The following is a 24,043-nucleotide window of genomic DNA, read 5'->3' as shown; positions in this document are numbered from 1 at the left end:
ACAGAGTGAGTTCCAGGACAGCCAGGGCTACCCAGTGAAACCCTGTCTCAAAACAAAAACAAACAAACCAAAGAAAAACAAAAACAAGAGAGGATTATGGTGCATAATCAGAGCCACCAGGAAGAGCTGCTGTTTACATGTGTTCTGAGAACAGGGCCACATCTAGGGCAGCCATGGCAGTTACCTGAGACTTGCCTGATATTAGTATTGACAGTCTTGCTTTCCTGGGAACCCCTGAGTCATAGACAAATGCAGATAAATGGCAGCCCCTCTGACAGAGCTTGTACATTTATGGACAGACCTGTCTCTTGAAAGAAAAAAAGTGTTAAGCGTGAAATTACAGCTATGTACTGAAGAGTGGGCAGTCTAAAGCTTCCGCAGCTATGACTATGTACCTAAACCAGAGAGTTTCAATTTGAAAGCAAGCCCAAATCCGATGGAACTCCAACCTCTGCCCCTCATTGGCTGGGTGAGCCTAGGAAAGTGATTTGCCTTCTATTGGCTTTAAAGGTTTACTTCGTAAAGCATGGGAAATCATTCCAGGAAAACTGTGCAGGCTAAATGAGACACATGGTTGAGAGTGAGCACACACACACACACACACACACACACACTCACACACACACACTCGCAAAGCGTGTGTCCAACACATCTCTGTCCCTCTCTGGTGCAAGTGCATTGGTAAAATGAACTGAGAGCAGAGAATTCAAAGGCCTGAAGGAGCCTTTTAGGGAGGAGATGGTGGAAAAGATGCAGAGAGAACCAGGTCTTCTCAGCATGCTAGCAAGACACCTGCTTCAGGAACCCTGAAGTCTGAATAATCTCCAGCAAACGTGTCCCCCACTCTCTGTGTAGGACCTGGCTTTGTCCTTACATCTTGAAAAGCAAAGATACAGAAATACTTGTGTGGTTTCCTGTACACATTCTCAGCCAAAGACCCAGCAGAATCCATACAAAGGCTTTTGGTCAGAATACCCAAACTTAACACACTTTCTTGGTGCACAGATTCAGCTCCTCCCATCACTCTCTGAATCCCCGATTCAAGCTAAGAGTTGATCAGGGAGGCTTGGCTCAAGGGGTATAGGTGCTCTGCTTTGATGTATCCCGGGAAGGAAGGATTCTGGGACCTCTGGGGAACTTACAGAGGCTCTCCTTTGTCTAAGGGCACAGCTTCACAGGGGCAACTTTGAAAGTAACCTGGGTTCAAGTTATCACTCAAGTTGGGGGGCGGGGGGGATAACTCATCCCAATTGATGAATGGCCCAAAAGGAGTAGGGTACAAGGGATATCTCTGCCCACATCCCAGTGTTAGAGAAGGAGGAGGATTCAAGCCAGGAAGAGCCCAGGACTTTTCCTGCGTTCCTACACCATTTCGGACATCACTCTACCCTTGTTCTTTTGGTCTCACTCAAAACTAAAGAACGCGTTTGAATTGGCAAGGCAATGCGACTTTCCATCATCCTTTCTTTTCTCCCAATGCCTTCCCCTCCATCCCGGGAGAGCTGTTTTTCTGCTCGTTATTTTATTTCCATGAGTGCTTTGATCAGAGAGGTCTCGGGCACCCGTGAATGCCACAAAACAAGTTAAACAAACCAGGAAAATCTTGGCGCAGCCTGAGCCACACCGAACCACAGCAAATCTCGAATTTCTGGAGGCTTGCTCAAAGTAGTCTAGGGGATGCCTGTTTGTTTCTCTGTGCAGAGCTCCACCTCTGCACCTGGTGCTCCTGGGTTGCTAGGGCAGACTGGGCGTGGAAGGAGAGAGGTAGTCTTGTCACGCCCTCCCACCCGCCTCTCTAAGCTGGTCCCAGTAATTGGTCTCATTAGTAACCTGACCGGAGCCATCCAGCTGTGAGGATCTGTGAGCGCTGTCATCCTCTTAGCGCCCTCGCACCACCCGCTCTCCCTCCCTCCTGCCACTGCCGCGCCGCCGCCTGCAGTCACCCACGACGTTGCCTCTGCTCTCATCCAGCTCCCAGGGCATGCTCCGAGGTCCAGCACCCGGCCTCGGCAGTGGCCAGGCTTTCGACCCTTCTGCGGAGACATGAGGCACGGCCCACGGGCCGCCCTGGTGCTGGGGCTGCTGCGCGTTTACCTAGGTGAGTGGCGAGGGCCCTGGAGGGTGGGTGTCTGTGCTCCCTAGGGGAATGCCGGGACAGAGGCCGCACTGTCCAGGTACAGACTTTGGGAAGGGGACAGGCTTCCTGCTGCGAGGCAGGAAGGTGGGACGTTCCCTGGACGCTTCTCCAGAGACTTAGAGCCAGCATCCCTCAGTCTCTGGGCTCTGCCACTAGACTCCTTCAAACTTCTGCACTGCTGGATGCCTGAGGCGAGGCAAAAAGAACAGAAATTGGGGCTGGAGAGGTGGCTCAGAAATCCTGAGTTCAATTCCTAGCAACTACGTGGTGGCTCCCAGCCATCTGTAATGGGATCTGATGCCCTCTGTCATGTATCTGAAGACATGAAGACAGAGAGAAATAAATCGTAATAAATAAATAAATTTTTTGAGAGAGAGAGAGAGAGAGAGAGAGAGAGAGAGAGAGAGAGAGAGAGAGAGAGAGAGAGAAACAGATAGAGAACACGACATTCGCCAGCGGATACACTGCCTCTCTCTGAGCTCTTTGATGGGGTGGGATTGTCCTTCAGCTTGTTTCTATGTGCCTGCCATAAAATGTGTCCCTGAAAAGCTCAAGCTCGTACCACATATACCTTCCTAGGTCCCCACCTTGCAGGGAGACAAGCTCCTCCTTTTCATTAGCTGGGCCCAGATAGGTGACTTTGCTGGTGTCAAACTCCCTCTGGGTGTCTGTTTGTCCTTCTGTCTTCATTCTTTTCCTAGCCCAGGCCAACTTTGCCCCTCACTTCTTTGACAATGGAGTGGGCAGCACCAACGGGAACATGGCCCTGTTCAGCCTCCCAGAAGACACCCCTGTAGGTAAGAAAGTAGCTTTGGCTGTAGCAGCCTTTCCAGGTCTCCCAGAGGGAGTTGCCCCCAGAGGGCAAACTCACCTCCCCAGAACTCAGTGACACCGCTCACTCGTGACTCCTCCGGAACCTATGGCATGCGTGTGCCACACTGTGTTGGCTCCCGTGGGTACCCTGTTTATGATCTGAAGGCTCCAGGGTAATGGCAAGTCAGGAGGTCACTGCTGCCACGGTGACCTAAATTGGACCCCTCATCGAGACTGGGATGGGGGTCTTCCAAAGATAGGGGTTGGCTGGCTTCCTCAGAAACTTGGTGCTCCTCAGAGGGTGACCTTGAACAAGCAAACATATTTGCCTCCACAAGCCTAGGATTTAGAACCAAGAACTTCCAAGCAGCTAAGACTCTCAGAGGGGTGGGGAATTGAGAGGAACGGCTCATACCTGTGCTTTACCTTGTCACAGTTTGTATAGCTCCTGGGACGAGAGCAGAACAGAAGTGCTTGCATTCAGAAATCCCTGAAGAGCCAGTCCCCTCACTGAGTGGCAGCTGACCCCCTCCTCAGAGTGTCTATGTCTTACTCCACTTAGCTCCCGATCCCAGGGACCCCTCTAGCTTCATCTTTCGGGAGAGAGCTCATTCCAGGCAGAGGGAAAGTCACTAGTGTTAAGACACCTTTGCCATAGGCTGTGTTACAGATCACAATCTGTAAAGTGGCTGAGGAGAACATCTGATGACTTTGAGGAATAAAGATAAGTAGGGAGCAGACAGCAGGGGTGAGGCCTGGCTGGGGGCTGTTTCCTTGGCACTGAATATTAATAGTTGACTCTTATCTCTGAGCATCGCTATTTTCAGGAAAAGTTGGGTCCCTGGTTCCAGATAACCCTTCTTTTGTCTCCTTCCAGGTTCTCACATGTACACCCTAAATGGGACTGACCCCGAGGGAGACCCTATCTCCTACCACATCAGCTTTGACCCCAGCACTAGAAGTGTCTTTTCTGTTGATCCCAATTTTGGAAACATCACCCTGATGGAAGAGCTGGACAGAGAGGTATAAATAAGAAGAGGGGGAAATTGGGCCACTGCTTGATAGTGTTCAGATATCTCTGTGCTGTTCCCTGTGAAAGAGGACATGGGGGGGGGGGCTGATCTCCATACCGCAGCTCTGCCCCTGTATTGTTTCACATTAGCAAAGACTTTCTTATTCTCCTGGTATGAACAGTGATAGCCCTTTCAATGGCACCTATTAGCTTTGCTTATCTTTAAACATGTTTAACTAAAACAAAACAAAACAAAACAAAAAACTGTATTTAAAAGTTTCTGAAATAGCTCTCCTTAGAGTGGATTTTTAAGCCTACCTTGGAGGAGCCCCCATAAACCACAGGGAGCACCACAGTCTGGGTTAGAGAGGATCAGAAAGGATGCATCGGGATTTGGAAAACAAGCCTGATTCTGGGCATTCCTGAACCCCTGGAATGATGGGGCTTGGGTTTCCTTTCCCTTCACTTGTGAACATAACTCTTCCCCGGCTGTGGATCTACTGCTGTTTCTGGTTCTACAGTAAAACTGACTAACCACAGATCAGTGGAGTGAACAGGAGAGAGGCTGTGGGAAAAGAGAGCGCTCAGCACTGTGGGTGAGGACTTTGTGGTGAAGGCAGATGGCTGCCAGCACAGTGTCCTGCATATGTGTGGATCTAGCAACCTCCTGAGATCCCACAGAGTCCTAGGAAACACTTGTGACATCATGAACATGGACCGTTCCCTAATCCTGGAGTGTGGAGAGATATGGGAGGGGAGAGGAGAAGTAAGGAAGACTCCTCTCTGGGTCCAGCAGGGTTGCTCCTCCCATTTCTCTAGCAGGGCAGCATCCATTGGGGGGCACAAGCCACCCTCTGGATCTGTGAGGACTCTGGACACACAGAGCCTTCCCAGATAAGGTCTCAAGCCTGGCAAGAGGGGCTTCATAGGCCTTGCATGCTCTCGCTACCTTGTTTACCTCCAGGGTTCCCTAACACAATCTTCTCTGATGGGGCTACGGCTTAGCACAGCCTCAAGTGTAAGCTGCTCTCAGCCTTTCAGAATCTAGACACTCACTCAATGCCTTTGCCTCACAGAGGGAAGATGAGATTGAAGCCATCATCAGCATTTCCGACGGCCTGAACCTGGTGAGTCGGTCTTCCTCATACAGCTTTCTGGCCTGGATGGAGCATAGTTCCCCTTCTGGCTGTGTGACTCCCTGATCAAAGCAAGGCCAGGACGGTGAAGGCCTACCCAAAGCACCCACATCTGAGGCGCATAGTGAGACCATAGGCGAAGGAAGGCAGGAGACAAGTAGAGATCATGACTGCTTGGGCTTCATTTCACTTCGCCATGCATCCTCTCAAACCCACTCAGTCCCCGTCCGCCACTGTCTGCCCGCTGGCTCGTGGCCCCTGAGGGCCAGGTGTTCTTCCTCACTTCCCCACCCCCACTCACACATCCACCACTTTCTGGCAGCCACTTCAGTGTTGACATGATTACAACAGGCCCCACCGGGGTTCCGTGACCACCCAATCTTCATTTAAAGTGCTGTCACAGCATTCGCTGTGGATTATAAGTCTGGAGGCTCTCCAGCACTGACAGCTGGCCCTCACCTCCTCCCAGAATGCAATCCAAGTCACCCTGCACGGCCTCCCTGCCAGGTACCATCTGCTTCTCCCAACCCTTCTCCCCATCCATCCTGCCATCCAGCCATCCAGCATCTCCTGTACCCTGAACTCTCTGTGTGTCCCTCTCCTCTCAGCTCTGCACATTGATCCCGGACTTCCTGACTCGCTTCTGCCTCTTCACCCCGGCAAAGTCCCTGCAGGGTTGACACCTCCTATCCCGCAGGCTCCCAGTGGTCCATCACCACAACTCAGGCTCCCTGCAGTGCCCGTGGGTGCAGCATTTGGAATGAAGGACATGTTGGCACAGGCTATAGGCACAGGCTGTCTCCGGTGGTTCTCTTTAGGGCATTGCTCTCAGAATTCATATATTGCATTGTCATTCTAAATGCTATCTCTGTATACATGCTTCTGGATGCGTTAAGAGGCCATTATTTCTACTCCCAAGAAGATCTCCCTGCCCCAACCTTTGACCCTTCTACCTCACAGGTGGCAGAGAAAGTCGTGATACTGGTGACAGATGCCAATGATGAAGCACCCAGGTTCATCCAGGAGCCTTACGTCATCCGGGTTCCAGAGGTGAGTGAGTGAGGGACAAAACTCCCGAGTGGGTCCAAGTCCTGACCCCAAGGCTGTCCTGTGACTTGTGCAGGGAACAGGGCCCCAAGTATAGCACACCTGTCCATTACTCACTGCACCCACTTGCTAATATCACTATAATTGTAAATGCGCAGTTACTGTAGAAATGTTAAATGTGGGGTTTTTTTTTTGTTTTTTGTTTTTTTTTTTTTAATATTTATTTATGTAAGTGTACTGTAGCTGTCTTCAGACACCCCAGAAGAGGGCATCAGATCTCATTATGGATGGTTGTGAGCCACCACGTGGTTGCTGGGATTTGAACTCAGGACCTTCGGAAGGGCAGTCAGTGCTCTTAACCACTGAGCCATCTCTCCAGCCCATTAAATGTGTTTTTAAAGCCCTCTACTTTGGGACCTCTCTAAATTTTGGTGTATTTCCTTTTAGTATTTTTCTATGTGTGCTTTTTACTCCTTTTGTTTGACATAACTGTAATTCTTAAAACATACTTTCTGTATCCTGTTTTTCATTCCCCTATAACAGGAGCATTCCATTCCTCCAGGGTCATGCTTAGGTCATCAGCATCATTTTCATAGCTTCTGTCAAGTGAACAGCCCATCAGACACAGATAGAACCAAGAATTCCCTTAGATTTTGATACTTAAGCTTTAAATTTCTACTTCCATAAAAAGATCAACCTTTTTGAAATAGGTACTTATTATTGTATGTGCATGTGACCATATGTGTACCACATAGATACAGTACCATCACAGGCCAGAAGAAGGGTCAAGTCTCCTGAAACTGGACTTAGAGGTGACTCTTAGCTGTCATGTGGATGTTGGGAACTAAATCCAGGTGCTTTGCAAGACCCCATGTTCTAATCCACTGAGCTATTTTTCTAGCTTAATACAGACATGTTTTCCCCCTTTAATTTTGAATGCTTTCAAGCTGGATATGATGATACATATCTGTAGTGTGATTTCTTGAGAATCAAGAGTCATCAAAAGGTGTCACCAAAACCAGAAGGTTTTTGGCTTTTTGTTTTTGAGACAGCTTCGCTATGTAGCAAGGATAGCCTTGAATTCAGGTCCTCCTGTCTCCACCCACGATCATTCTGTCTCTAGACTAGGGGTCAAATCCAGTAACATAAAACTAGCCAGTAATGCTTGAGGCTCTCTTTGCCCCCTAGTACAAAAAGAATTCTTAAGATAGAGTAAAAAATTTGAAGTCACTGTACTGAGTAACTTCACATAAATGCTTTTTTTTTAAAAAATTTTACTTATTTTTATGAGCATAGTGTTTTGCCTAAATGTATATCTGTGCACCACATGCGCACAGTACCCCAAAGGCCAGTGTTATAGATGACTATGAGTACCCTGTATAGGTGCTGAGAATTGAACCCAGGTCCTCTGGAAGGAGTCACTCATTTCTTATGTTTCCAAAAGAAAAAAAAACTAAAAGGTCACCTTGTTTGTCCTCTTCTCTAAGATGCAAGAGAATAATTGTCTCCTTTCTAACATTTACAAAGGGGCCATTCACACAGATTAATGGGTAGGCATTTGCCAACAAGCCCTATGATCTGAGTTTGATCCCTGACACCTACAAGGCAGAAAGAGAGAACCGGTTCCTGCAAGTTTCCTCTGACCTGCATATAAGTGCTGTGGACACACACACACACACACACACACACAAACAGATGAAGACACACACACATAGGCACACATAAGCACTCCTCAGAAAACATGTTTTCTAAGTCAAGTCAGCAGAAGTCAGTGGTGGAATATACTCCATTCTTGCCGTTAACCATGTTTGTGTTCTCTGATGATCCTGAATATGTCTATGTTTATAATCCTGAATATGAGCTTTGTCTTTGTTTATAAATTAATAGTTTCTTTTAAATCCTTTAGCTCTTAGGGGCCTAGCTCCTCCTTCTCACTCTCCCCTTGAGGACATCCTCTGACTTCTTGTCTTGCCTCCTTTCCCTCAGGCCCACTGTCCTTGTCCCTCTCCATTCTTGCTGGGTGCTCTGTTTGTCACTGCCCCCTCACTATTCTTTAGTCAGTCACGACCCCTCAGTTCCATGGCCCCCATGCCTCTGCCTCCCCCACCATCTTGTCACTGAAACTGACACTTCTCTGTGTGTGACCCTCAGAACACACCTGCTGGGAGCAGCATCTTTCAGGTCCACGCAGAGGACAAGGACACAGGTTCTGGAGGCAGTGTCACCTACTCCCTTCAGGTAAGATGGGGCACACAGGATGCATCCTGGGCCTTGAGATGGGGAGGGCACCTGGCTGTCATCCCCTCCCTCACCAGCTAACCCCCATATGCCCGTTAGCGCCTCTGATCTCCAGGGTACTCCACAGGTTCAAAGAGCAGAAAGAAATAGAAGACCTCTTCCTCCCACAGGCCCATCTTGGCTTCTGCAGAGTTGGCCCAGCTCCTGCCCCCTTCTAGGATTCTGGAACCCTCAGCTCTCTAGTTTCCCCCATTCCTTTCCTTAAAGAAATCCTGGACATTTAGCATCCACTGAGTCCATTTAGGACTGAAATAGTCAATAGGAAAAGGAGGAGAGGGAACTACACCAAAAACAGAGCCAGGATGCCCCAGCCCTCACTCCCATCCATTCTCACTGTTTTGGCAAAGATGGAGGGTTCTCCCCTGAACCTCTGCCTTCTCCCGGTCTCCCAGGGACAGCTGTCCATCCTCACATGGCTGCTGCTTTTGCAGCACTTCCTCCTCCTCTTCTTTCCATATTCGGTCAACTGCTCTCAGAATTCTCAAAGCAGTACAGCCTCATGGCTAAACTTACAAATTCTAGAGAAAGCCTCTGAACTCACGGGAGTTAGAGAGGGGCCCCGCAATGCTGGTCACTCATACCCCTCCAACACATTCCCTAATTCTTCTCCTTCAGCTTTCTCAGGTTTAAGATGGGAATGAGAAACATTGGTTTGCTCTGTCAACCATCAGGAGGATTAAACACGGAACTCTCCCATTAACCTCTCTGGAGCCTATTTCCTGGTCCTCCTCAACTGTCAGAGGCCCCGAGCACCTTGCCAGAGGCAAGTGCTTTTGTAGCCTGGTTACTCAAACCATCTCCTGTCAGACACTACACATAATCAGCACAGCCGGTTACCTGGTGTGGGTTGGAGGTCCCCAGCTCTCCCTATTTTGCTACTACACTTAATCCCCAGCTTCTGCCATGTTAAAACACTGTGAATGTTTCTTCCTGCTACGAGCCAGTAGGATTTTTCTGGGAGGGAATGAGATGCTTTTGACTGAAGGGGTAGAAAACCCGAGCAAAACGGACGAAGGAGAACCTCAAGTTCAAACAGGGGTCTTGAACTGGAATCTAAGCGTGAAAGCCAGAGTTTCTGCAAGGAAGACCAACGACTCCGTCGGTAGGCAGAGCAAGAGCTCTTGGTGTGCCCCAGTTTCCTCCCTAAGTTCAGTTGCTCCCCAACTTTACAGAACCTACACTCCTCCAAGTTCTCCGTGGACCGTCACAGCGGGGTGCTGCGACTCCAGGCTGGGGCCACACTGGACTATGAGAAGTCGAGGGCTCATTACATCACTGTGGTTGCCAAGGTAACAAAGGAAGATATAAGAGGAACTTCCCGTGGTAATTTCAGCCTTTGCTAGGTTGGAGCCCAATGACGTTCTATGAAGGAGCAGGTATTTCCAAGAGCAAGAGACACAATGTGGGCAAAGGGGGACCAGGAGGCAATTGCTTTGAATCTCTTCTGTCTGAACACATTTTCCAGGAAAGCTGCTGTTGTTAGGCTAGAGAGGCCACATTTTCTTCTGGTAGTGATCATACAACTCCTTAGAAACTTAAATACTGGGTACACTCCATAGAGGAGGTAGCCATGACACAGATTTGTGTCCCTCTCACAAGCTCCACTACCTTTCCTGCTGGCCTGACTGGCTCATGCTGCTCTTCTTGTTGTGTGACCAGCTCCCTTCTCTGAACTTAGTTTCCTCGTGTTCCCATTGCTGAAGCTTACTGAAGACTCTCATTTCAGTTTCTGAAGCACATGGTGGGAAGTTGGGAGTTAGCAGATTCTCAGCCAAGCCTCTAGCACCAGGGAAAAGGAAAACCCAGCTGTCCTGTTAGGCCTGTTGCACTCTTCTGCACCAGCCCCCTTTCAGATCACTGCTTTCCTGTAGGTCACTCTCCTACAGTCTGTACCAGGAGGCTGGGTACCAGTCTGCCTGCTAGATGCTCACTTCCCTTAATCTTAAACAGAGGAAGGCCCAAGTCATACTCCTAAGACCCTGTGGTCCCCAGTGTAGACTGGACATATGGAAAGTTCTTAGGAATTGCCTGAGGCTTGGTTCTCAGCTAGGAGTAGGAATTTAGGTCTGATTCTTCCTCCGAGTCACTAATTACACATAATGTATCCAGAGAGTTAATTAATCCTGTATCCAAAGAAACCTGCCAGACACCTGACTTAAAACTTCCATGTGTCGTTGCTTTGGCATGAGCAACACCACTGAGAAAGAAGAAATGGGCTCCAGAGACCCAAGAACAAATAGACACTGAAAGGGTCCAGCTGGCTTCACAACTGGGGAGGCGGGAGACCCCTTCAAGTTGAGTCTATCACCCCTAGGCCAACTTGTCTTCATCCTCCTTCTCTGGACTGATTCCTCCCCAGGATGGTGGGGGCAGGCTTCGAGGGGCTGACATAGTGTTCTCAGCCACCACCACCGTCACCATCAATGTGGAAGATGTTCAGGACACGGCTCCTATCTTCGTGGGTACACCCTACTACGGTTATGTGTATGAAGACACCGTTGCTGTGAGTGACTGCATCTCTTAGCCAGTGTTTCTTCTGTGACTCCCTGGGATTACCCTGAGGATAGCTGGACTCACCACCGGTCTCAGAGCAGATGGCTAGGAGTTAGTTAGGAGCCCAAGAGTTTCTGCAAAGTCATGCTTTGATCATGGGGGCAGGGAAGTGGTGAAGTTCATGTAGCTGGTTTCTTCAGCCCTGGGGGCCAGATGCAAAGAGCCCGAAGCAGGACACAGCAGGGTCGCCTTACAGGGACATCCAAAACCTAGCTCTTTTCTTGGGTGGGATGATACCTCCTATCCATGGTGGGGCACTGTCACCATCAGCCTCAGACAGTGGTTCCTGTTCTCCAAGGGCTCAGAGGTGCTGACGGTGGTTGCCATAGATGGAGACCGAGGCAAACCCAACCACATCCTCTACAGGCTCTTGAATGGTAAGTGAGGGTAATTCTCTACCATAGTTCTATTCTGGGCAACTGGATCCTTGTTTCCTTACCTATGAGAACAGAATGACAGGGAGCTGGGACGGGGTGGGGCCCGTCCCCTCAGATTTTTGCTTTATTTGTGCTTGTCATTAGATCCCGAGAGCCATGTGCATTCTCTTTGCCCTGGACATAGTCACCAATGGCATGCATACCAACATTTCTCACATGTTCAGAATTGACGTGTTTTGTTCTTATTCTTTTTGACTAGAACAGATAATCAAATGCATTAGATACAAAGATGTTGTGGCATTTCCATGGCACCAGGCCTGAATGTTGAAAACTGAGGTTCAGAGGGGCTAATAGGTATTGATTACTTTGTGATTTTACTAAGTTAGATAACTCTGGAATGTTCTCTTAATATAACTGGACAGTTGCTAAGCACCAACAATGTCCCTGGGGTGAGCTCCACAACACTCGGGAGATCAGGAGATCTTAGATGCATTTACAGCTGTGATTTCCCTAAGACACTCCTAGTACACAGGAGCTCAAATCAAAGCATGCCCATGCCCATCCAGAAATCCCTCATGCATGCCTCCTATTCCAGGCATCTTCCCTCACCCGAAACCATCTCCCAGTTACAGTCCACTCACCCCAAGCCTCGTCCCCACCTCTCTGTTACACCCTCCATCTCCTGCACCTTCTTCAAGCTGCTTTCTGTCTTCTCTCGCCTCCTTCCACTCCCCTCTCTGAACCATCTTTGTTTTCTTATTTCTTTCTCTCCTTAGGTCTTCTGGTTCGCTTTTTCTTACACACACACACACACACACACACACACACACACACACACACACACAACTATATAAGAAAAGGGACACGAGGGGCTGGAGAGATGGCTTAGAGGTTAAGAGCACTGATTGTTCTTCCTGAGTTCAATTCCTAGCAACCACATGGTGGCTCACAACCATCTGAGGGATCCAATGCCTTCTTCTGATGGGTCTGTAGATAGCAACAGTGTACTCAAATACATGAAATAAATAAATGTTTAAAAAGAAAAAGAAAAGAAAAGGGACATGAGATAGATCCTGAGAACATTAAAAATGTTGGAATCCAGATCTGTACTTCTCTACTGGCTTAAGGACCTGAAACAAGTTACTTGACCTCTCTGAGACTCAGTTTTCTCATTGGCAAGCCACAGATAGTTTACAGTATTACAATCTATGAGAAGCACCCCCTCTGTGATGAGATACCAGAGAAATATGTGGTATGACTCCCCTGCCTATGACCTTACACTAAACTGCAGGATGTTTTTCTGTGACAGAGAGTGATGGGATCTTTGAAATTAATGAGACATCTGGAGCCATCTCCGTCCTTCAGAGCCCTGCCCAGCTCCGAAGAGAGGTGTATGAGCTTCACGTACAGGTGACACTCCACTAGTTTGGCTTGTCCCATCCACTCTCCAGTCATTCCTAGAGCAGCGAATGTGATGAGAGCCAAGGGTTCAGTCTGAGGAGGGACTGAAATGTTCCTGAGCGTCTGCGTCAGGCTGCAGAACACCCTTGCAGAGAGGAACATGAATACAAGCAAGGTTACTGAGAATGCAGAAGGAGCATCATGTCATGGGCTCAGTACAAGAAGAGAAGGCTGCATGTGTTCTAAGCAGGAGCAGGCCAGCAACATGAACACATACATTCCTTAGGGTCTTTCTTCTGGAACTTCTCGGCAGTGATTGATGGTTCCTGAAACAGTGGGCAGGAACAAACCCCGTTCCCTCCCAAGTTTCTTTTAGCTAGGGTGTTCTGTGACAGCCACTGAGGCAAAAGAAGGACAGGCATAGAAGGAATGAATTCCAACACACACCCCCTGCCCCCACGAGGATGGTTGTGTCAAGGGAGGAACTCTAGGCAAAGTCCACATCTGCAGAGCATCAGAGGCTAAGGGAAAGGAGGATGTGGGAGCAGGTGGAGGAAAAGGCGGGGAATGAAGAAGTCAATGAGAACCTGCTGAGAACTGAGTCACATAACCTAGGGTGCTGAGCCCTCTGACGCTAAGGTGGTAGTACTGGATGCAGTGTGGAAGCCTGTGTGGGGATTCTACGTGGGGACGGGTGAGGCCTGAGCTGGGTAGGATAGAGGGACGGTATGTAGAGGCTTCTGAGGAGGAGTAGGCTACAGACAGGTGTGACATGGGGTCTGGAAGGGTCACTTTAGAGCAACGGTTCCCAACCTGTGGGTCACAGGTCCCAGAAGACCATCGGAAATCACAGGTATTCACACTAAGACTCATAACAGTAGCAGAATTACAGTTACAAAGTGTCAGTGAGAATAATTTTATGGTTGGGAGATCACCACAGCAAGAGGAACTATATTAAAAAGGTTGCAGCATTAGGAGGGTTGAGGAACACTGCTTTGGAGTATCTTCTTAGAAGTAGAATATCCTTATACAACACAGGAAGAAGGCCTTAGAAAAGGGATGTTAGTCACAAGTTTTGTGGGGGTGCCTAAAAAGGCCACAAAAGGGGTGTTTAACACAAGTTTCATGGGTTGCCTATGAACACTGTCTTAAGAAATCTCCCAAATGTAGTGGCTTAAGACAATATATATTCATATCTAACCGTGTGCAGGAGCAGCGTGTCTGGGCCCAGCTTGACTGGATCTTGGATTCCAAGGTCGTTGGCATGGCTGTCGTCAGATACTTGGGGCTGGTATCTCATTGAAGGCTTGGGTGGGGAAGGACTGGCTTTCTGCTCACTTGGTTTTTGGTATGACTCAGTTACTTGATGGATACTGCCTGTGGGTTACAGGTAGCTCCTTATCCCATCCATAGCCTCTCTAGCATAGCTGCCTGCTTCACAAAAGCCCTGGGAAAGAGAAACTCTGCTAGCAAAATGGAATTACAATCTCTTGTAATCTAATATTTCTGTCAGCCAAAAGCAAGTTGTCAGGCAGAGTCTCACTTAAAGAGAGGAATTACAAGGGTATGGACACCAGGACAGAAAACTCTTAGGACCAGTAACAGTGTGCCTTGCCACACAGCCATAGCCCTCTGTCCCCATCATAGGTGACAGAGGTCAACTCTCCAGGAAGCCCAGCAGCTCAGGCCACAGTCCCAGTGACCATCAGGATCGTGGACCTCAACAACCACCCTCCAACCTTCTATGGAGAGAGTGGGCCCCAGAACAAGTTTGAACTCTCTATGTTTGAGCACCCACCCCAGGGCGAGATCCTCCGTGGACTCAAGATCACTGTCAATGACTCAGACCAGGTGTGTCTTCATGCCCTTGAAATTGACTGGGTCTGTGTCCTATACTAGGTTTCAGTGAGAGGGCCTAGGCTAGTCTCAGAATAAATAAAACACTGTGGCGTAACTAGCGGAGGGATCAATCCCATACTATTTGCTTAAACATACGTAATCAGTTACAAAGTAAAAGCCAGTCAAAGAAAAGGCCCTCTGCATCTGAACTTTCAACTGCACATCTGTAAATGTCTCTGCCTCCTCCTATGCTCAGCACAGAACCGGGCCTTATTAATTTCTTACTTTGATTAATTGTCATGACCTGCTAAGTCACCTTTACAGAGAAAGATTACACATTGTATATAGGGTAAAGGGCATGTAAGGGCTCTACACCTAGCCCAAATATATAACACATGCCAATTCTCCTTTATCTTCTATTTCCTCTCTTCAAACTCTATTGCTCAGGGAGCCAATGCAAAATTCAACTTACGGCTGGTGGGACCTGGAGGCATCTTCCGAGTGGTGCCACAGACCGTCCTGAATGAAGCCCAAGTGACCATCATAGTGGAAAACTCAGCTGCCATTGACTTTGAAAAGTCTAAGTTGTTAACCTTCAAGGTAGGTTATGCTTTGCACTGCCCTGAGTGGGAAGTTGGGCTGGGAGGAGGATAGCTCTCACTACTGTCTGAATGCAAAGTGGGGGATCATTGTCATCTCCATCCCTGAACAGTGCTACTTACCCTCCCCCAGAGTCTCTGCCCATCCTATGGGCATGTGAACAATAGGAGGTAGGTGGAGGGTGGGAGTGGCGATACCCTCACGCCCAGCTTCTGCAAAGCACTCATGGCTTCGCCCTTACTGAGCTTCTAAATCACTACTGGCTCAGGAATGTAAAGACTGGGGAGTCAAGGGTACACTGCCAATATAGTGTGCCATGATCATAGATGGAGAGAGAGAGAAACTGTGTGATTATCAGAACTCAGGGTTTCTCATGTGCCCTTGCATTTGTCATCTGTTCCAATAACAGCCTGAACAGAAGTAAGGAACTATATTCCTTTGATATCGTTTATAATTTATCCTTTGATGTCGTGTAAAACTGTGAATATATATATATATATATATATATATATATATATACATATATATATAAAATGCCTACCACATATTAACATAGAAGTAATATATTCATGAAAAGGAAAAATAAATACTTCAACAATACTATTTAACTCATCATTAAGTAAAATTCTATATACTTACAGGGTACACAGCCAGCATCACGGTAAAAAGTGAGATACTAAAAGCTTTGTCTGAAGTTGGGATAAACACGAATGACTGCTGTGACCAAGACAATTTAGCTCAATGTTCAGAATGACATCATTTTCAGCTAGAGGAAATAAGAGCTGCAAATGTTAGAAAAGAGGCAATGAAAGTAGTATTGTTGTCTTGTTAGAAATCACGTGATTGTTTTCTTAAGACAAATCTAATAGAAATGATTGAAAGACTCATAACTAAAGCAAAAATCACAGCACAGAGTGAAAGCTCTAAACCAAGAAGTTTTCTTATGGAGTGGGAGGAGGGAGTGGGGAGTGGAAGGAGGGGGCAGGTAGTGAGAGGAGGGAGTGAGGAGTGGGAGGAGGGGGCAGGGAGTGAGAGAAGGGGGTGGACAGTGAGAGCAGGGGACAGGGAGTGAGAGGAGGGAGTAGGAAGTGGGAGGAGGGAGTGAGGAGTGACAGGAGGGAGTTAGGAGTGGGAGGAGTGGACAGGGAGTGAGAGAAGGGGGTGGACAGTGAGAGCAGGGGANACAGGAGGGAGTTAGGAGTGGGAGGAGTGGACAGGGAGTGAGAGAAGGGGGTGGACAGTGAGAGCAGGGGACAGGGAGTGAGAGGAGGGAGTGGAAACTGGGAGGAAGGGACTGGAAGTCAGAGGAAGGGGTGGAGAGTGAGATCAGTGGGCAGAGAGTGAGGAGAGAGTGGGGAGTGGAAGGAGTGGGCAGGGAGTGGGAGGAGGGGGCAGGGAATGTGACTATGATGAGATAAAAGACATTCCTGCAAAAGGAACTACAATGTTCTTAGGACTAACCCTAAGGAGAACTATGCAACACTTAATGAAAAACTACAAGCTTTCACAGAGGAATCTAAGGAAACACAGGATAGAAAGCTGTTCCTAGCCTTAAAATGCAAATCCTCCCTAAGTTAATGCCATCCAATTAACTCATGCTTTTTCCTTGCTGGTTTTGCTTGTGGGTTTTTTGTTTTTGTTTTGTTACTGTTGTTGTTTTTCTGACAGAGCCTAGTCATATAGCTGAGGCTGACCTGGAGCTCACTGTGTAGCTCAGTCTGACCTCAAACTCACAATCCTCCTATCTCTTTATCTTGAGTCATGGAATAATAGGCATGTGCTACCATGGCTAGTCAAGCCAAGTCAGTGCTTACCTAGAATTTCCTTTGGTGAGAAAAACGTGATAAAACCATACTGGTTTGTGTCTGGAGAAATTTATAAGAAAAGCTGGAATTTGGATTACAATGGAATATGTAGGTCTGTAGATCAAGAAAACAATGGCGACAGCAAGCCCGAGTAGAAATGGGAGTGATAAGAACGCTAGCATTGAGACTATCCAAGGAGGGATGATGCAAGACTGTGGAGATGTAGCAAGGATAGCCCACCAGGAGCCAGAAGAAGAAAACATTGCAAATTGAGTTTGGTGGTATGAGCCTACAATCTCAGCATTCAGGAGTCTGAGAAAGATGGATTATAAATTTCAGGCTGGATCTGAAATGTAGCAAGACCTGGACTCAAAAAACAAAACAAGGCAACAAAAGATGGAGGGATGAGCAGACAAGCACATGGTCACAAGGTGACAGGTGGTAGGGGGCTCTTGGCGAGGTAACTGCCCACCCAGACAGGTGTGTTTTGGATCTTTCTCCAGCTCCTGGCCATTGAAGTGAACACCCCGGAGAAGTTCAGTTCCACGGCAGACATTGTGATCCAGCTTCTGGACACCAATGATAATGTCCCCAAATTCACCTCCCACTACTACATTGCCAGGATCCCAGAGAATGCTCCAGGAGGCTCCAACGTGGTGGCTGTCACCGTAGGTTGGGGGCTGGCTAACATGGTCTACAGTCGTTAGGTGTGATCTTGAACAGGTTCTTCACCGCCTCTTAGTCTCTGATTCTTCATCTAATGATAGTCTGTGTCTTCCCTCACTTCTTCTGCAGCAGGGGTCAGGTAAGGGAAGAGTCTTGTATCATGGCAGAAGGTACGGTCTCATAATGTATTCATGAAGGAGTATCTCCTCACCTTTGCTGTGAGTTATAGAAATGGCTAGGCTTCTATAACTGCTGGTGTTAACTGGGTTGTGAAAACCCCAAGTACAGAGCCTGAAACCCATCCTCCTCTTCCTCTCATTTATGAAAGAAGAATAACTGTCTTCCAGATGTGAACCTCCTGGGTTCTCTCACATTTGATATCTCCCTGAAGAAAACTAGGGTACAGAGTAACCGTCAGGCTACTTCCTCCCCTGCAGGACATAGCCCAGGCTCTGCCAACTTTACATTGCAAGCTGCCTTCAGCTACAGGAACTACCATTTGCCTCACCACAGTGCTGATGCCATTAGGAGCTTTTTGTCTTACAGGCTGTGGATCCAGATACAGGGCCATGGGGCAAAGTCCAGTATTCCATCTATGGGACCGGGTCAGACCTGTAAGTAGATCCAGCATCCCAGACAAAGATGCAAGCAAGGAGTTTATGAGGCTCTGGGTGAAGGGAGTCTTTGCTTATGGCCAGAAGGATATGGAGAAGGATAAGAGCTAAGTTAGGGAGGTAAGCATCCAGCATACAGGGTAGAGGGGTGAGGAATGGCAGGAAGCCGTGGAGAGCCTGAGGTAAAGATAAGGGATATGTTACTGAGGTGACTGGAAAAAGGAGAAGGTTATGGTCATGGCCTGGAGTATATGGAGAAGTCTTGGTGTTTTCTGGGGTCAGGGATAGCATGGGTCTTGGGGAGAGGTGGCAGGCCAGGGGTAAAGGAATACAGACTGAGGTTTGGGTTGTTGACCTCAATAGTCAACAACAAGATCTGCCTCCTAGAGTTAGATATTAAGGGTGGGGAGGAGCAGGTGGGATCCTTGGAGAACTTGCCCAATGTCTCATTAAGGACTTTTGGGTACATCTTATTACTGTAGGAATTCATATATATGTGCATGGGTGCACACATGTGTAGAGGCATGAGCATGAATGTACACGTGTGCATGAGTTCCTGTGTTTTCTCCTTTCTATGCCTGGCAGGTTCTTAATTCACCCATCCACTGGGCTTATCTACACTCAGCCCTGGGCCAGCCTGGATGCTGAGGGCACTTCAAGGTACAACTTTTATGTGAAGGCAGAAGACATGGATGGGAGGTACAGCCTGGCTGAGGTGTTTGTCACTCTCTTAGATGTCAATGACCACTACCCCCAGTTTGTACAGAGCGTCCAGGAAAAGACAATGGTGCTGGGGACCCCACTGAAAATTGAGGTAGGTATTAGAGGCAGCTGAGCCCCCCTGACTGGACCATAAAAATTTAACGTCAACATATTCTGCTAAGGGCAATAGACTACATGACATTTTATATATCATCTTTTCCACCCAGCTAGAAAATTCATCTAATAATGAAAACATCAGCAATGAAATACCTGAGGTTCAGAGGGCTTGAATGTTGAACTTGCCTGAATTAATAGAGCTGATCTGTCTGCCCTCAATGTGTGCTATTCCCACAGTACACTATCTTCTCTATGCAGAAAAGGCATGCATTCTGAGTCCCAGCAGACTTGCTTTGAATGACAGATATCCCCCTTCCACCTCATCCTGGACCAGCCATTTGGCATCCAAGCTTTCATCCTAGCATATATAATGAGCCACCAACACCCACTCCATAGACTTATTCTGGGAGTGAAGCCACATAACAGAGTAGGGCCTAACATGGGCCATGGCTCAGAGTAACACTTTCTCTTTGCCCAACTCTATCTACGACAAATAGGATCTGAATCCTTTCCCATCAACCCAGAAAGCCCCACTATGTAGACTGATTTAGCCAATGTGCACAGATATCATTCCAAGTGCCTTCCCCATCTCTTTCCCTCTCAGGCCACAGACCAGGATGCAGAGGAGCCAAACAACTTGGTAGACTACTCCATTACCCATGCAGAGCCAGTCAACGTGTTTGACATTGATGCACACACAGGGGAAATTAGGCTCAAGAATTCCATCCATTCCTTGGAGGCCCTACACAACATCACACCCAGTGGGGACTACTCATGGTCCCTACAGGTGCAGGCCAAGGACCGAGGCTCCCCATCTTTCAGTACAACAGCCTTGCTCAAGATCGACATCACAGACACAGAAGTGAGTATGATGCTGTGGTCAGGAAAAGGGGGCAGAGAGCAACTGTCAAATGATACTGCGTTCTACCAAGGAGTTGCTGTGAAATCAGATCCATAGGATTGGGAATCAAGTTAAAATTCTAGTCACACTATTAACTAGTGGTGTGACTCTGGGCTATCTAAGTCTCCATTACCAGTGTTGAAAGATAGGAGTAAAATCACTCATTATGTATAGTTCTCAGCTCAGTATCTGTCAGGAATTCATTAAGTATGAGGTCCCTAGTTCATATAGGTTTATGGGTCTCCCTGTAATCAAAGACAAGCAATATTCTGCTACTTAAAGAGAACACTCCATGAAAGTAGGAGTTTGGAGTCAGAAGGAGGTTATTGTGGTCTGTTGTAGTTTAGTTTACCTGAGGTTCTCAAAGCAGTGCCTTGGGGAAGGATGCTTTCCCTGTCAGGAGTAGGGAAGCTCACATAACGGCTACTCTCCAGGGGATAGGAGGAAGCAGTTGAACACAGTGGGTGGCTTCTCTTCCAGAGGCTGTCCAGAGGTTCCATGGCTGCCTTCCTGATTCAGACCAAGGACAATCCCATGAAGGCCGTAGGTGTACTGGCTGGTGTCATGGCCATTGTTGTGGCCATAACCGTCCTCATCTCCACGGCTACCTTCTGGCGTAACAAGAAGTCTAACAAGGTCCTGCCTGTGCGGCGAGTGCTCCGTAGAAGGTCCAGCCCTGCTCCCCACACAGTTCGGATAGAGTGGCTCAAATTCAGGAGGGCCAAGGCTGCTACCAAGTTTATACTCAAAGAGGATCCTCCCAACGAGAACTGCAATAACAGCAAAGTGGGAGTCATGGTGCCCCCAAGAGCTCCAGCTCTCCCACCACCCCCCAAAATGGCCTCCAGTAGGGTGGCCCAACAGACAGTGCCTACTGTCTCTGGGTCCCTCACCCCACAGCCACCCCAACAGTTACCCATACCCAAGCCCCCGGGAGGCCCTGTTCAGTCTTCCTTAGTGTCTGAGCTCAAGCAAAAGTTTGAGAAGAAGAGTTTGGACAACAAGGCTTATGTCTAGAGTTTGTCCCATGATTTTTTCTCTTCTCTTCCTCCAGTTCTGACCCTCAAGGTCACCCCTTTTTTGTATAACGTTGTAACACTGTATGCAGGACTCTACAAAGGGCTTTGGGCAAGATATGCCTCAGACTGTGAGATGCAGTTGGCATACCCACTGCCCAAATCCTTGGCACCGCTATAATGCTGTCTATTCTTCAGAGAATAGAAGCCCACAAGGAGTCAGGTCTGTGTATTCCTACCCACCAACCCTAAACCCCAGTCACTGGAGTCCTCCTGGGGCTTTGTCATCCTCAGTTGAGAAGTAGGTCCCCTGGCCACAAGTAACAAGACTGGTAAGAATCTGGATGCCCAAGCTTCAGCCAACCAGCAGGTTAATGGAGGTTTGTTCGCAGCTGAAGTTGAAAGTCAGTGAGCTTCGTAGGATATAGAGATGCAAACAGGCAAGAAAAGGGCCAAAATGCTCTGAAAGCTCATGTTGACTGTGCCCAAAGCCAGTGAGCAATAGAATTAGCATCTAGATAAGACTACGCTCCTGGTGGTAGGTGTAAGGTGACCTCTTCCTAAACAGAGAGCAGAAGTCCCCAGGCTCCCTTGAAGAGACAAGGCAAGGTGGATATCAGGCTTGAGCTCAGGGAAGGCTTCCATTCCGATCGAGCTCTTCTCATATCACGAGACCTTAGAGATACTCCTAACCTCTTATTGTCTTCTTCCTTGTCTGTAAGATGAAGAAAGAAACCCCAGGAAAATGGTGAGTCTGGGTGTTTTAAGCAAGGGCAAAGCACCAGGATTACAAAGTATTTGTTGGAAGCCCGTTATCTGGCTCCATCTCATGCAGAAAGTGTTAGCACCCACGAGGGAATATGCTGAGGTTGGGAATAGCCAGCCTGTTAATGGCTTTCCCTCGACTCACAGCTTTCCTTCTGTTCGCCCCTCTCCACCATGTCATTGTCACAAAGGCAGAGTCAGGCAGTAAGCTCCAGTCCAAGTCTGTTTGGCTGAGACAGGGAAATGAGTCTCCTAGGGTTATTGACTCCATGCATGCAGTGAATTGGTGGCAGGGATCTGGTCTGAGAGCCCCCGTTCCACGCTGTTGACTGTTTTTCTCTTTTAGGATTTATCTTGTTCATATGTGATAATCTTAAGGAAGGAGATCCTGCAAAGTGGAGGATTCTGGTGTTCTTTTGAAAAAGCATTAAGGATATCATATGAATACTCTATGAAGCCCTCTAGAATTCCACAGTTGCTGGTGTGATCAGATTGTAGGAACATGTGGTTTTCTTGCTCGCCCCCCTCCCCACCCCCAGTCTGTGTTTGGAGGTGTTACACAGATGTGGGAACATTCAGAGTCCTCATCTGGAGCTCTGTAGTCTCTGGCCCACATAGTATTGAGGGACAGGAACTACCTGCTAAAGTCCAGCCTGGAAAGTGCTGAGCTGGATCATGTTTGCCACCACAGGGAGTTCAGCATCCTATAATATGCATGCTGTTAACCTCTTCTGTAAATGGTAAATAAAATCTATTATTCAAAGGGTAAACTGACCTCCTGGTCCTCTTGTATTTATGTTTCCTTGACTCACAGCTCATTCAGTGGGTGATGTTGCTCCTGACCTCCATTCTGACACTGAGGGATTTTGCAGCATTTTGTCTAAGTTGTCTGCCTACATCTTCATTACCACACCTTTGCAGACCTTGTTTGTTCTGGACTTGAATTCTACTTTTTTTTCCCAATCAGGGAGAGTCCAGTCAGGATTTCTTGGAGGAAGAAAGGTCTGGAGCATGGACAATGACTCCTAGGATTTGTAAGGCCTTGAGAGGGTGCCACAGCCAGAAAAGCAGTTCATCTTTGGGAACAGGGAGTGAAGACCTCTGGACTGGGAGTTCCGCTCAGCACTGTACTCCTTAGCAGGACGGTGGGGCTTGATGGACAAACTCAGGAACTTGACCCAAGGAAAGCCACTGACCATGGAAGGGGAAAGGGCCTAGTAACCAACATGAGCCTACTGGGAAAAAGGAGAATAGACAACCAATATGATCAGTAAATGTGGTCAGTCCTGGAAGAGACCCAATCAGTAGAGTGAGGCCTGCCAAGTCTCACGGCATTAAACATGGCAAACTGAAGGGCGACCTACTCCGGGACACTGAGATAGGCCCAGACCTACAGTCTAGCTTCATATTAGGTTTCCTAGTAGGTAGGAAGAAGGCAGCAATAGCAGGTGGGAATGGCCTCCCCTTTCTAAAGCCTACAATTGGAGCCCTATGACCGATCAATAGGAGTGATTCTAAGTGATCTGAAACCATTTCTCCTTCCCTGTGAGTTTGGACTTACATATATGTGTGCACTCATGTATGTGTGTATTCTTGTGTGTGTATGCAGGTACAACATGGGAGGGGTGGTCCCCATGCACATGAGGAGGTCAGTGGTCAACTGCAGATGTCTCTTTCAATTACTATACACCTTGTTTATCGAAATAGCATCTCTTGCTTTTACCTGAAGTTTGTCCATTCCACTCAACTAGCTGGCCAGCAAGCTCTAGTGATCATCCTATTTGCGACTTTCTGGGATTACAAGCATGCTCCATAATGCCAGCCTGATTTTTAAAATGTGGTTCTGGAGATCAAAGTCAGGTCTTCATGCTTACATGGCAAGCACTTTTACTGACTGAGCTATCTCCCAGCAACCTCTAAGCTCAGGCTTTCTAAATTTATGAACGAATAAGGTGTTTTCACAGTTTGACAGTCTTGGAACTTGAACTCAGGTTTTACTACTTATGTGTGACTTTATGCAAAAAGCCAAGGCTATCTGGGTCTCACTTTTCTCATCAGTACGGGGTGCAAAGGCTTATTGCTCTAAGAACAGCAAGAGCTAATATATGCCAACACCTAGTGTCTGCTTTGTAGCTACGGATAAAAGTTCAGTTGCTATTCTTAGTTGTATAGGATACATTTGAGGATGACTTGCTGTGACCCCTATATGAGAGCACATGTCCTGAAGTAAAGGACTTTTGTATG

The 24,043-nt window shown here is 47.8% G+C and overlaps 1 protein-coding gene across 1 annotated transcript; it reads left to right on the top strand.

Moving 5' to 3' along the window:
- The first annotated feature begins 1,461 nt into the window (after positions 1 to 1,461).
- On the top strand, positions 1,462 to 22,573 carry Cdhr1 (cadherin related family member 1). The gene is made up of 17 exons (XM_021203570.1): positions 1,462 to 2,098; positions 2,839 to 2,934; positions 3,828 to 3,973; positions 5,039 to 5,089; positions 6,059 to 6,148; positions 8,297 to 8,383; positions 9,616 to 9,732; positions 10,803 to 10,946; positions 11,295 to 11,373; positions 12,683 to 12,783; positions 14,422 to 14,625; positions 15,061 to 15,213; positions 17,522 to 17,686; positions 18,231 to 18,298; positions 18,884 to 19,112; positions 19,722 to 19,979; positions 20,499 to 22,573. Exons 1-17 carry the CDS (start codon positions 2,044 to 2,046, stop codon positions 21,033 to 21,035), a joined length of 2,580 nt encoding a protein of 859 aa, XP_021059229.1. The 5' UTR covers positions 1,462 to 2,043; the 3' UTR covers positions 21,036 to 22,573.
- Positions 22,574 to 24,043: the final 1,470 nt, after the last annotated feature.

Source organism: Mus pahari, chromosome 8, assembly GCF_900095145.1.
Source record: "Mus pahari chromosome 8, PAHARI_EIJ_v1.1, whole genome shotgun sequence".
Lineage (NCBI taxonomy): Eukaryota > Metazoa > Chordata > Mammalia > Rodentia > Muridae > Mus > Mus pahari.
This window is presented reverse-complemented; position numbering and strand designations above follow the sequence as displayed.